The sequence below is a fragment of the Centruroides sculpturatus genome, unplaced genomic scaffold (assembly GCF_000671375.1).
Source record: "Centruroides sculpturatus isolate CEXI.00-Female unplaced genomic scaffold, Cexi_2.0 scaffold66, whole genome shotgun sequence".
Classification (NCBI taxonomy): Eukaryota; Metazoa; Arthropoda; class Arachnida; order Scorpiones; family Buthidae; genus Centruroides; species Centruroides sculpturatus.
In genome coordinates, this window is record NW_019384408.1 from 174,249 (window position 1) to 188,490 (window position 14,242).

General features: G+C 28.5%; 2 protein-coding genes across 5 annotated transcripts in view; one reads left to right on the forward strand and one right to left on the reverse strand.

Moving 5' to 3' along the window:
* Positions 1 to 9,680, forward strand: part of LOC111618942 (histone-lysine N-methyltransferase PRDM9-like) — a 42,177-nt gene extending 32,497 nt beyond the window's left edge. The window contains exons 4-5 of one of the 3 annotated variants that reach the window (XM_023360567.1): positions 1,847 to 2,704; positions 9,529 to 9,680. In XM_023360567.1, coding sequence (XP_023216335.1) covers positions 1,847 to 2,704; positions 9,529 to 9,638 — 968 coding nt within the window. In that variant the 3' untranslated portion in view covers positions 9,639 to 9,680. Of the gene's footprint in view, positions 1 to 1,319; positions 1,733 to 1,846; positions 2,705 to 9,480 lie in introns of those variants that run through there. The other 2 variants (XM_023360568.1, XM_023360569.1) reach the window with 2 other exon arrangements.
* Positions 9,681 to 12,021: 2,341 nt separating this feature from the next.
* LOC111618944 (zinc finger BED domain-containing protein 1-like) overlaps positions 12,022 to 14,242 on the reverse strand; it is a 7,816-nt gene continuing 5,595 nt past the window's right edge. For both annotated transcript variants that reach the window (XM_023360570.1, XM_023360571.1), the window contains exon 5: positions 12,022 to 13,775. In XM_023360570.1, coding sequence (XP_023216338.1) covers positions 12,076 to 13,775 — 1,700 coding nt within the window. In that variant the 3' untranslated portion in view covers positions 12,022 to 12,075. The remainder of the gene's footprint in view (positions 13,776 to 14,242) is intronic.

Here is a 14,242-nt window from a genome sequence, read left to right on the forward strand (position 1 = left end):
CAATAATTGTTATTGATAACTATCACTCATTAAATATTATTTTTTCTTTTTGTTTGTCAACAAAAACCTACCTGATTACACAGTAAGGTGCATGCTGCCAACCAGAAGGATCTGGATTCCAAAAATTTTATGAACAGGTTAGGTTCCTGAGTAAGTCACAGGTTCTATTATAAGCCGATAACTAACCTAGAAACTACATTTGCACACAGAATAGCCATCAATTGTTAGTATTTAATCCTTCAATGTACTTAATAAAATACATTATGTTCATTTACCTGCTCGCTACTACTTAATAGCAGGTGTTTCAAATGTGGCTTTTTTCACCTACTGCACTTAAAATGAACCAAGATTCTTCAAAATACAGGATATTCATTTTTCTGGAACATAGGATATTTCAGATTCCAACAAAAATTGTTGAGACAATGGAACAAAAAAATATGAAACAGTTCCATATAATACTGGACACCTCACTTAAAACAATCTCCAGTAGCTTAACCAAAGCAGCTTTATTAATTAAGCAATATGCCATTGCCAAGTCTGACTTGTATATTTCCAAACTCTCTTCTTCATATCTTAAAAGTAAACTTATTACTTGCTCACTCTGCATAATTTTTAAAAATTTCATACATCATAAAACTATAAAAATATCTGAGCAAATGAATTATAAATAATATGGTCTTGAAACCTTATAAACTACAAAGTTTCTTATTAATAATTATTTCCTTATTTGATTGCAAAAACCAGTAAAGTGAGAACTTAAGCATTTATGTTTTTGTTTTATTAAAAAATCTTAAATAAGTTTTGTTATGACAACATTATTTCCTTATTCACTTTTTTTTAACAAATATATCATATGCAAAAGGAGTGTTATTTCACACAGTAAGTATCAAAAGTTTAATTTAATTATTTTATGTGATGAATACAGTTTATCAAAGAAATAACATTTATTTTTTTATTAATGGGAATTAATTTATCATATAAAAGTTCATTATGTTGGAAGTTTAAAAAAAATTAATTAATATAAATATTATAATTCTTTCCATTCTGTGAACACTGAGGGTAAATCTTCAGCAAATTAAACATTTTAACATTAAATTTTGAAAATATTTAAGGGAATAAAACTGTTTATCTTTAGACTATTTACAGTTTTACATATTACAATAAGCAAACTGTAAATTATAAGTTTAATTAAATATAATAATAGCATAAATAAGAAAATGTAAATTAATAAAAATTCTTTATGCTAAAGTAATTTAGATATATATATATATAGGGTAGCCCAAAAGTCAGTTAACCATGTTTTGTTTTATATGTTCCAGGTATACTTGCGAATATGAATCGTAAACTGAGTTTAGAACAGCGTGTTTTTCTTTTACAAAATTGGTGGAAACACGATAAAAAATATGCAATAATTAGAAAATTGTTTATTGAAAAATATCCAGCTGTTGAACCACCTACTCGCCAGGCAATTTACAAATTAAATAAAAGATTTGAAGAAACAGGAGCAGTAGTAGACTTACCAAGATCAGGTCGACCAAGAACTGCAGTAACTGATGATAATGTACAAAGAGTGGCAAAGGCATTGGATGCCAGCCCAGGTAAATCAACAAGAAAGGCATTGGCAGAATTTGGAATCACTCGAACAAGCTATCAAAGGATTTTAAAAAAGTTAAAGCAGAAAGCATCATGTATTGAACAAGAAGAATCTCATTTTGAGCAATTTTAGTAGTTTGTAAGTAATGAAATATTTTGAATAAGTCTACAGTTTAATGTTTACATGGTTATTTGACTTTTGGGCCACCTTATATTTATTTATATGATTCATTTATATATTTATATTTTACAGAAAATAAAATTTCTTCAGTGGATAAAATGGATTTATCCAAATCATCATCATTGGTACAAAGCCAAAATTCTTTGGAAATAAATCAAAGCTACTCTAAAAAATCATTAAATCAATTATATAAGACACCAAGGTATCATAAGCAATATATTTGTGAAATTTGTCATAAAGGATTTCTTTATAGCTGTGATTTTGAAAAACACAAAAGAAGACATACAGGAGAGAAGCCTTATGTATGCCAATTATGTAATAAAAGATTTTTATATAAATGCAATCTTCAAGAACATTATAGAACCCATACTGGAGAGAAACCCTATATTTGTAAGATATGCAAAAAGGCATTCACAACTAGTAATTGTCTGCAAAAACATCAGCGAATTCATACAGGAGAACGACCCTATGTGTGTCAATTATGTAAAAAAGGTTTTAATAGTAGTAGTGATCTTCAACGACATCAGAATACTCACAGAAGAGAAAAATCTTACATGTGTGAAATTTGTGGAAAAGGATTTGCCAGTAGTAGTCATCTTCTAAGACACCAAAAAGTTCACAATGAAGAGAGACCTTTTACATGTGATGTCTGTAAGAGAAATTTTGCTGACAGTAGTGATCTTCAAAAACATCAACATATCCATACAGAACAGCCTCATACTTGTGAAATATGTAATAAAGGATTTGTGAGTAATGCCTATCTTCAAAAACATAAAAAACTTCACAATAGAAACAAATCCTATTTTGACAAAACTTGTAATGTAGTAGTTTCAAATAATCACATATTAGAAAAACTATATTTCTGTGATATTTGTAAAGAAGGATTTTCATATAAATCTGAACTCCAAGAACATTTAAGAACTCATGTAGATGACAGACCTTGCATCTGTAATATTTGTAAAAAAGGTTTTATTGCTAATAGTAATCATCCAACACACAAGTGTTGTGTTGATAACAAAGAAGATAACTTATGTTTATGAAAATAAATTTTTCAGTAAATATTAAACATAGTTGTTTTTATTATATTAAAATTACAATTTATTTAATATCTGTTATAGATAATACTATAGAAAATCTTTTATTGCATAATATATTTATTGTGAATTAAAAGACATATACTGATCTAACAATTGTTAAAAGTTTAACTCTGCCAAATATTTGTGCATTCCATATACTGTTAGTGAAAACAGAAACTGTATAATACAATTGCTAATCAGGCATACCACCAATGTGATTGTCTTTCCTCTTTCATTTCCATGAAAATGTTAGTCATGTCACAGATCCTGTTTTCCTATTTACTTGGCTTGCATTTGTGTATACAATGCTGAAGATGACAGGTTACTTCATTCAATGCCTTTAGACCTTTCACATTCAGTGATCTGGCACCCCTCTGTGAAAAAGAATAGCCAGAGAGAAAGAATAAAGTTAGTATACTGTATAATAGCCATTTTTTTAGTCCAAATGGATATTTGGTTAATTCACTAGTATTATTGATTAAATAGATTTGTTAATTGAGATTTAATTTTTGTATGATTTTTATCAATACAGTATTGTAATGCATATTACAATATTGATAAAAGATTAAAGACTAACAAATCCATTATCTTTCTTAAAATTAGTAGTGAATTTAACTAGGTGATCAAATTGATGATTTTTACTAAAAAGTAGGTCATTAAAAATGTTACTGATGTAATTTGACTTTTTTTTAAATCCTCATTATGTCATATTTATTAATCAAGATTAAATGATAAAATTATAAACATTTGAAGAAAAATTTTTTTAATAATAATGAAAAGTATTTAGCCTTATATCTTTACACAAAAATAATTGTATGATGAAAGTAGCTATTATATAGGTTATATATATAGTCTGAAGATGCTTGATTTGTAACTAATTCTATTTAAATGATTTTAAAATGTTATTTGTAAAGCTGTGTTATTGGGACAAAGTTAACTTTTTACAGTATTTTTTTATATCAATGAAATGCAAAAAATTTAAAATTATTTAACATGTTAAGAAAATTTTAAACTTCAATTTATTAATTATTTATTAATTATTAAAATATTGTATTGTTGAAAATGTAATTTTTTTAGCTAAATTTTTCTGTCAACTACACTTTTTTCTGAAATGTTTGTAATGTGAAAAGTATCAGCTGTTCAATTGAAATATAAATGAAATAATGCATTTCATTCTTGTATCTAGCAAATGCATTCTAGTCATTTCAAGTTTTGTAACTATAGTTTTATCTATTTTATAAGAATCATATTTATGTAAATTACACTTACATGATTAGTGTCAAATGTAAAATTGCTATGTTAATTCTTTAAACTGATTATTGATAAATTATTTAAAACTTATTGTATAAATGTATAACTAATTTCAAATATGTTAGACAATATAGTGTTTTTTGTATATAAAGTAAATTCTGTGTTTGCAAACTTTAGTGTGTGAAATTTTTGCAATTATGAACTAGATGATCTTTATATTTATCTTATTTTTTTGTATAACAGTAAGTCTGATTTTGTTAGTATTTTTAAGTAATGATAACCTTCATTAGTAAAAGCACAAATCTGTATGTTGATTTTATTATGCAGGCTCTTCAATTGTATAATTCAACAAAAGTGCTTCTCTTGCATGATAAGAAAAAAATAATAGTAAAACAAGAATTTTTCTTATTAATTATTACAAAAGAAATTGTGTGTTTCTTACAACTACTTTATATATTATAAATTCCTATTCATAATACTGCAAGACTATTGAACAAGTTAACACTAAAATCACAGATTTGTGAATTAGCTATCATTGCCATGGCTGGTCATTATGACTGATTACCATAAATTACAAAAGTTTGTTATCTAAATAAAAATATTTTTATAATTACATATAACAGTTTTATATAAAATTATAATAATAAAATAGCAAGCAGTATAAATCATTTTTATGACTTTTTGTTATTTTAAAGTTTTACACTTTTTATGCTGCAATGGCACATTTTCCATAAACAAATTTTTACAATAATTGCACATATATCTGTTAAATGACAAAATTTTAAGTATTTTTGTTTTTATTTCTGGATTGGAAATATTTTTAGGGATTTGTTCTTTTTCTTGAACTTGCATACTGTTCAAATAATTTTTTTTTAAAGTTGTGATAGTAAAGTAGTCCTATCTTCATGTTTTTACCAGTTAATGCACTTGTAATTTACAAAGAACTAACAGTAGGAAGATCAAAGATGTTATAAAAAGATTGTACTGGCCATCATCTAGAATTTGCTTTTACCAAGTATTTCATTTTTTGTTTTTTAATCCTTTCATTTATATCAAACAAATACTTTGCATTATAAAATAATACTGATTCTGGTTTTTTGTACTTATTTGCAATGGAAACAAATGCATGTAAACTACTCCATAAAAGGACATTGTTGTTTCTTAAAAATATATCAGGCGAAGATGAAGTTATTTCAATTACACATTGTACTAATAAATGGTGATCAAATTGATTGGTTTTAGGTCATTTATATTTCAAAGCAATAAATACTGTATGAAGAGAAAATACTTTATTAAATAGCAAAAATAAAGATTGTTTGCAAATATTCATAATCTTTGTATATTCTCTCCATTATGTTTGGATTTTAAACATTTGAGACAACTTTTATTTTAGAAAAACATCTGTATCAGAGCTTGATACTGATAGGGCTACTTATTACTGTTATAAAATGCCAAATAAAGGAATGACAAGACCAAAACATACTTCACAATACCAAGACATTATTATGATGGTCTTCAGACTGTCTCAAGACTTATCATCACTGGAGCTAGTACAAATGTTTTGTGTATTTTCTTTCTTACAGGACAATGCAAGGACAGTGTACCTGAAAATAGACTTTTCAAACTTGGAGTTTTTGTGAACTGCACATTACAGTATGTCTAAAATGTAATTATTATATGCATATGAATCATCACAAATGTCAATTTTGTGCAATAACCTGTTCATCAATGTTTTTCAATGGGATGACAGAGCATGACTACATTAACACAGAATAGTGTTAAGAGTAGCACTGCATTTTCTTCAAACTGATTAAGGAGAGTGTACAAACATATCAGAATCATACATCAGCATGCACTGGTTACAAAATCACAGCAATGTCTACAATGTCCAGATTGCATTTAACATAAAATTTTGCAAAAATATAAAAAGATCTGTAATCCAACATTTTTGATAATCTGGTAGCTCTCTGAGCCATAGGTGCCAGATTAATGGTCTTATACTGTACAAACATTTTTACAGATGTAAAAATGTTTGTACAGTAAAATCATAAATAAAACAGCCAAAACTTTTACTAAAATCAAACATGATTTATATTAATTTCAAATGTTTTTGAAATTTATTAAATTCCAACAGAAGAAAACAACTATTAAAAAACACTTTATATTTATTGGGTTTTGTATATCTGTACATTTTGCTATATTCTATTTTGTTATACAATTATAGTCTGATGCTGAAATATATAAACATAGCCTAGAAAAAGAAATCTTATGTAGAATATGTTTATGTATTCCAAAATGTATGGTTATTTTCAAAATTTTTTAAATTTGGACTAAATACAATTTTATGTTTTAACTTCTAATAAACCATTTACAAAGTTGAAAATATAGACTTAATAAAGTATTTTCTGATTTAAATATTGTAATTTGTTGCTGGAATTGAGAGTTCAGACACTTATATCTAATTTTGAAGAGGCATGAGGAATATATGCTGCAAGTGAATATAAGTAAAACTAAAGTAATTGTACTTGAACACAAAGCTGAGCAAACAGGTAGATCTAAGTTTTTCAGGGCCTGGGGCTTATTGAAGTCCAATAGGACCCCCATTTTTTGTAAGATTAAGAATCTTTAAATTGGGGTTTAAAATTCATAACATCAAAATCTGAGTTGAAATGTATTTATTTATGAAATGGTATTGAATGACAAACTTTATCAGAAAAAGTATTAAAAATTTATGATGATAATTTAATTTTTGTAGGCCCTTGATACTTGGGAGCCCAAAGCTTAAGCCCTATTAGTCCCTATGTAGATCTGCCTGAGAAAATTGGATTGCATAATTGGGCTGGGTAGTGAACAATTGGAACAAGTGAATGAGTTTGAATAGCATGATAGATAGGAATGGAAGGATAAACAGTAAAATCACTAGAATAGTGAATGCTAAAGTATAGGTAGTGTGTGCAATGAGTAATTTGCAAGGGATAAAAGGATGTCCAAAGAGACATGAACAGTTGTGTATGGGAGTGTTGTTCCTGTGTTCATGTACTCATATAAGGTACAAAACTTGGATATGGCAGAAGAATCACAGAAGTCTCATTACTACATAAAAGATGAAATATTTGAGAGGAATATGTGGCATAACAAGGATGTGTGAGAAATGAACAAGTGCTGGAAGAATATGATTGAAAAGGTGGAGAAATCAGCCTTGCAATGGTTTGGTCATGTTGAAAGAACTGTTGAAGAGAGTATACATGGGAAAGATGGATGGGAAGCAAGTAGGAAACGTCAAGAAAGTCTTGGTGAAACAGTGGATGAATATCTGAAAGAACATAAGGTGTTAAGCAGAAAGAGAATGAGGAAGTGTGATAGAAGAAGCATGAGTGTCTGAAGCAAAAGAGATGTAGCTGGACAGAAAAATGTGGAGAAAATTACTGAATAGATACTTTGTAAGATTGTAGTCTCTTTTTGCCTGCTGCTCACCCATTTTGGATTATGAGCATGAGGATAAGTATGTATGTAGAATATGCAACTAACACTGAAAATGCCTTTTTTCAAATGAAAAAGTTTTCTCTATCATCTTAACTATTAAATTTCATGTAATAGTAAATAAAGTATCTTTTATAATAATAGTGAATGTTTTTAAACAGTAAATCTTCATTTATTGTATCAATATTTAAAATATAAAATATATAAATCTACGTTGTAATTTGAAATTTTTTGAGTTGAATTTAAGAATTTCTCTCAAATTTTCATGCTTGAAAATAAAGTTAATATAATGTAATGTTGTTGCTATGAATTATGAAACATTTCTTAAAAATATGATGATTGTAATAAAGGGTGATTTGAGATTTTGCAGCATGATAGATCTCATAGGAAGAGCTATCATGTTTAAGAGCTATGCAACCCTTGTCAGATTACCTTGTACAGTTCACTTAGATAAGTAATCAAGGATGAACATTATAATTCAGCTGAGCCTACTGACAATAATATGTTATGAGAAAGCCAGAGGAGTAAAACAGTTACGTAAAACAGCAGTTTTACTGAAGTTACACCCACACCATACAAAGTTTGCTCATCTGCATCAATGCTTTCACAAAATAGGATGGCCTTGTCTATCATATTAGTATGGGCAGATGGAATGTGAGGACAGCTGAGTTCAAAGAAGCAGTACTTAATAGATTCACCAATCAGTCCTCATCTAGCATAAGTGCTGTTGCCCATACTATTAACACCACATGTAGGAATGTATTGAAATTTAGAGTGGACACTTTGAATATCTGTAAACTGACTGCAAGTGAACTTTAACAATAAATGCATACATAATTCATGCCATTATTTCTTTTTCATTATTGTATTACCTGTCACATAAAACCTGTCTGCAGAGTCATATAGCTCCTAAACAGTATATCAGGGAATATGAATTGCTGCACATAAAATATTCTCTCTACAATATCTATCATGCCAGAGATCTTGAATCATCCTGTATTTGTAAATCAAAATAAAATGATATAATTGTTTACTTTTCACAAATATTGATTTTTTGACACAATTTTGATTAAAATTATCAAATTAATTTATAAAATTTTAAAGAATCCAATTAATATAGACCTGAAAGTGAATATCCAGATCCATATATTACTTCTGACAGAAGTCTAGAATTTAACTGAATTATTTTAAGAGAATTATTGTCAATATTTATTGTCTATTCAGTTGCCTATCAATTTAAATTGAGATTGTTTTAGTTAAATTAATAATTTTTAAAAATTATTCTGGTGCAATTACTGATCCTAAAATCAATTAGAATGATGAAATATTAATAAACATTTAGAGAATTATTTAAGAAATACAGTAGAGTCCCAAAAACTCGGCAGTCCAGATAACTCGGCCACACCCTGGCAAGGCAAAAAAACCCCTAGTTAATTTTCATTATAGATAGCTTTATGCCTCATAAAGTATTTTTCTGAGGTCTTCTTATCAGGTAAATTACTGTACATTGTGTATTCATTAATTTTTATTTTCATGTAGTAAAGGCTCTATGCCTTCATACAGTATGTACTTTTCCTTTGTTTAAGGGTATTTGGGCAGTTTATTCTCTGTTGTATTCTCAAGCAAACAATACATACAAGTACAGTACAGTGTTTTCTGATGAAACATTCGTACTTATTCTTTTTCAACCTCATTCCCTATAACCCGGCATTTTCACAAACTCTGCCACTCTTCGGTCCATATTAGGCTGAGTTTTCGGGACTCTACTGTATTACTATTTTTATTTTACATAAATAATTATGAATTGGACTGAAATTAGTTTTAGTATATTATAGGTTTTCAAATTTCCAAACAAATTTGTTNTAGAAAAACTATATTTCTGTGATATTTGTAAAGAAGGATTTTCATATAAATCTGAACTCCAAGAACATTTAAGAACTCATGTAGATGACAGACCTTGCATCTGTAATATTTGTAAAAAAGGTTTTATTGCTAATAGTAATCATCCAACACACAAGTGTTGTGTTGATAACAAAGAAGATAACTTATGTTTATGAAAATAAATTTTTCAGTAAATATTAAACATAGTTGTTTTTATTATATTAAAATTACAATTTATTTAATAAATATTTTATTAAATAAGAAATATACAAATTTTATAATAGCCTACATAAAAGGAACTAAGTAGAAAATCATCATTTTCGCACAATACAAACTGTTTAACTTTGTCTGACGTGATCAATCTTAAGTTCCTTTTTAAAAGGAACTGTTTCACTGCAGTACATTCTTTGTTAATCAGCTTAGGTGTTCAATATTGCTGGGACAAGTGTATTTCCGAGATTGCTGCAATTTCTAGGTTTATTCTTTGATTTTCTTGAGAACAGCTCCTTACTGCTGCCATAACTGGTGGAATTAGTTGGCATAGATCCCTTTTTGGGATAGGGATATGCTTGGGACCACATTATAGAATTTTGTGGACTCTTTCTGGTACCGTAATATCAGAGTAATTATGATACTCACTAGAATAGTGAATGCTAAAGTATAGGTAGTGTGTGCAATGAGTAATTTGCAAGGGATAAAAGGATGTCCAAAGAGACATGAACAGTTGTGTATGGGAGTGTTGTTCCTGTGTTCATGTACTCATATAAGGTACAAAACTTGGATATGGCAGAAGAANGGACCACATTATAGAATTTTGTGGACTCTTTCTGGTACCGTAATATCAAAGTAATTATGATACTCACATTTTACAGACATACACTTTTTCTTATGCTTTCTGGAATACTTGAGCCATTGCATATATTATCTCACATAGAATAAAATTACAAAAGATAAAATGAACAAAAAACTGCAATGGCTCAAGTATTGCAGCAAGCATAAGAAAAAGTGTATGCCAGTAAAATGTGAGTATCACAATTACTACAATTACTAATATTACGGTACCAGAAAGAGTCCAGAAAATCTGTAATCCAAGTGCCATAATTATCTTTAAAAATGCTTATGCTGAAGTTTTAGACTTTGTGTAATGATTTTTAAAGAAATCAAATGAATATGAATCAGATCAATAATCATTTTGTGAGAAATCAGGGGTTAAGGCACGAGGCTTAACCCGTTCTCCGACATCGGTCAGGTGATGACCGCTCATACTGTCAGTGGATGGCTAGAATTTAGGAGGGGTATTACTGAGTGGGGAGACTGCAGGTAAGTTGATAAGGTGTCCGAATCCTCTGAAGAATGACAGGTTTAAGGTTAACAATTAATGATATTTAATAAACTAATTAAAATGAGGATTACAGTAATATTCTGACTATATGTTTACAGATAGGCATGCAAGACACTATTGTTTGACAATACCAGTGTCAGTGCACAATAGTCTGACTAATTGACTATCTTATGTTTAAGTCTTCATATGCTAACTGACTAAGAGAGAGTGTTTACATTTCCTTAAGTAATATACCTCTTAGGCCAATGGGTCTGGATCTTATATGGGACGTTGGCAAAACACACCAGTATTGGCAGTCAGTAGGGGTGGCAAGTAGTCCGTCCTCCTTCCTTTCCAGTTGGGAACATCTTGGCAGAGAGACAGGAGCGGGCGAGGTGAGTGGCAACAGACAGAAGCTTGTCCTCTTGCTTCTGGGAAAGTGTCTGCTCAATGATCAGGTGTGACCCCTTTTTATACATGTTGCATGTGAGAATTGACTCAGGTGACTTTGATTTCATGTGTTCTAAGTTCGAGTCATGTCCTGGTTCAACGGATATGGGCTGTCAAGAACCGGACAATTTGGTATAATTATGGCTATTTTCTAGCCATTTTGATGACTTGTCATACCTCATAATTCCAATCATTTGATCAGTTCCCATCATTAATAATTGACTTTCTTGACTAAGATTGTCACATAAGTCCAAACATCCTAGTGACTGTTGACTTAGACCGATATTTGATCAGTTTTATCAATCAGAGTATCACGAGTGGGTGAGAAAAAGGAAGTGGGGTTTTTCCCACTTCTCTTAAGTTTAACTAATTAATTTAATTACTTAATTACTTCCTCTAGAATCTCACAATTTAATTACAATAAACATAAAGAAGCAGCTGACTGAGAAAAGGATGATGATATACTGAACTAAATATAAAATCAATAATAAACCAAAATGAAAATAAATTTAAAAAAGTAAAAGAAATCATATAAGTTATATGCCAGATAATTTCTCCTGAATGCCACTCTGGGCATGCATATCATAGATTCACCATCCCTGACCTATTATATAACATAAGAAAATAAAAAGTAATGAAAATATCCAAGATATAACAATTTAAAGAATACATATCAGTTTCAAATATGTAAGATTTATTAACTGTGTAGTTTCCATTCTCATAAGTCTAAAATAAAATTACCAAAAGATAACAAATAGATGAAAAAGCATAAATCAATACAATTAAAATCTTTTACTATATGCTTTAATATGACTTAATTCACTTTTACATAATTATTTCATTTATTCTTTGAGATTATAATTAAGAAATGTAAGTACATTTACATTATCTGGATGAATTATTGATCTTTTACAGTTCATAATAAAACCTTCATTATTAAATGCTCTGTTATTAGGAATGCTTGATGCAGGAACACACAAATATTTTTTAGCTAAAATTGCTAAATTTGGATAAATAGTAATATGCTTTTTCCAGTAACGTAAAATATCTGTCCCTAGAGGAACACTTGTTGCAGTTATGTAATGATTTAGTTCTTCTGAAATTTTATCATTTAATACAGACTCATGAGAATTTCCATATAAAGAATGCAGCAATTTTAATGATCCTTTTAATTTTTTGTATGATGGTTCTGATGTGCAACATTCTAAATTTTTATTTGTTAATGAAAATTTCTTTCTCTGAACATTTTCCATTTTATCTTTAATGTTACAACACAACTTTGACATCTCATTAGATCCAAGAAAGGGGAGTTTTTTCAAACTAGGGTCTAAAAATGAAGATTCTAAAAGAAAATTATGACAGTTTTCTTGATATTTGTCATTCAAACATTCTTGTATTACAAGTTTTATCATCTTTATACACTTCTCATCTTTTGATGATGACAATAAATGATTATTCAATTGATATAATGTTGGTTTTATTGTTGAAATCACAGGGTAAGTATCTGGAATCAAATCTTCCGTTAATTCTGCAAATGGCTCTAACAATTCTATTAACTGTTCAAAAATGATCATATCACTTTCTGAGAGGATTTCATTTAATTCAAGAACTAAAGAACAAATTGCTTCTTTCTGTTCTACTATTTGCTTTATTAAATAATAAATTGATGACCAACTTATTTTACACTTAACCATTAATTTTTGGATAGATAATTTTGAAAAGATTTGTTTTTGCAAACATAAGGATTCATCATTTAATTGACAAAGAATTCTTCCTAATTTTAAGCATTTTTCTACATAATTGTTTATTCCAGCATTAAGACTCTTTTTTAAAGCCAAATTTAAAATATGACTAAAACAAGGGATATGAATCAAATCCATTTTATTAATTGTATTAATACAATTTGTATCATTGTGACATACAATAACATGTACCTTATCTTTTATATTCCATTTTGAAAAAATTTCATTCAATATTTCTTTTATTTCATTGGAACTGCTTGCACATGAAAACTGTACTGTTTCTAATAAATAATTCTTTAATATCCATTCTTCATTAATAAAATGACATGTTACACTAAGATAATTACTACTGCTTATATTCCAAAAATCAAGAGCTATACAAACATTTTCTACTTTTTTCAATTCCAAAATAATGTTATTTTTAATAACTTCGTGCAATGCTGGAATTAAATCTGTTGTAAGTTCTTTATAACTTGGAATAGAAAATTTTGGATCCAACAAAGTGACAAAATCTATAAAAGCTGATTCTTCTATAGTATGTAATGAATGCATGCCTCTACAAAGATAATGAATCAAGCCATCTGTTAATCTACATTGTCTTGGATCTGACTTTTTATATTTTATTTTAGATATTACAACAGATTCTGTACACTGTTGTTGATAAATTTGTTCTGATAATTTCCAAGATTTTGAATTGTTGTAAATATTTTCATTTAATGAAGTTGTAGTGGCTCCTAAACTGACAGTTTTATCTGTAAGCTCAGTCAGTTCAATATTAGGCCTCAGTTTATGTAGAAATTCTGAAAAGAATTTAATAAACAACACAAATTATACATTATGTATGCATATTAACATATTTTCAACTTAATAACTAAATTTATTATCAATAAACCACAAAAAAGTAATTTAGACAAAATACTTGTGAATTACAGTGGAACCCCGGTTAACGAACGTAATCCGTTCCACGAGTCCGTTCATTAACCGAAGCAATTTTTCCCATAGAAATTAATGCAAATACAATTAATCCGTTCTAGACGTCAGTATTTTTGTAATTTTATTTGTAAAATGGGTTTTCTTTAATGAAAATATAGGAAAACGTGCTCATAAACAGTCGATCTAGGTTAAATTTTCGGAAAAAGGGAAAGATTTGACGGGTATAAAAACATCACATACGATCGTTAAAGTTCTAAAATGACAGATAGCAGAAACAATATGCTAAATTATGAGCGAAAGGCTTATAGGTTTATCAACAATCTCTGATCAGAGT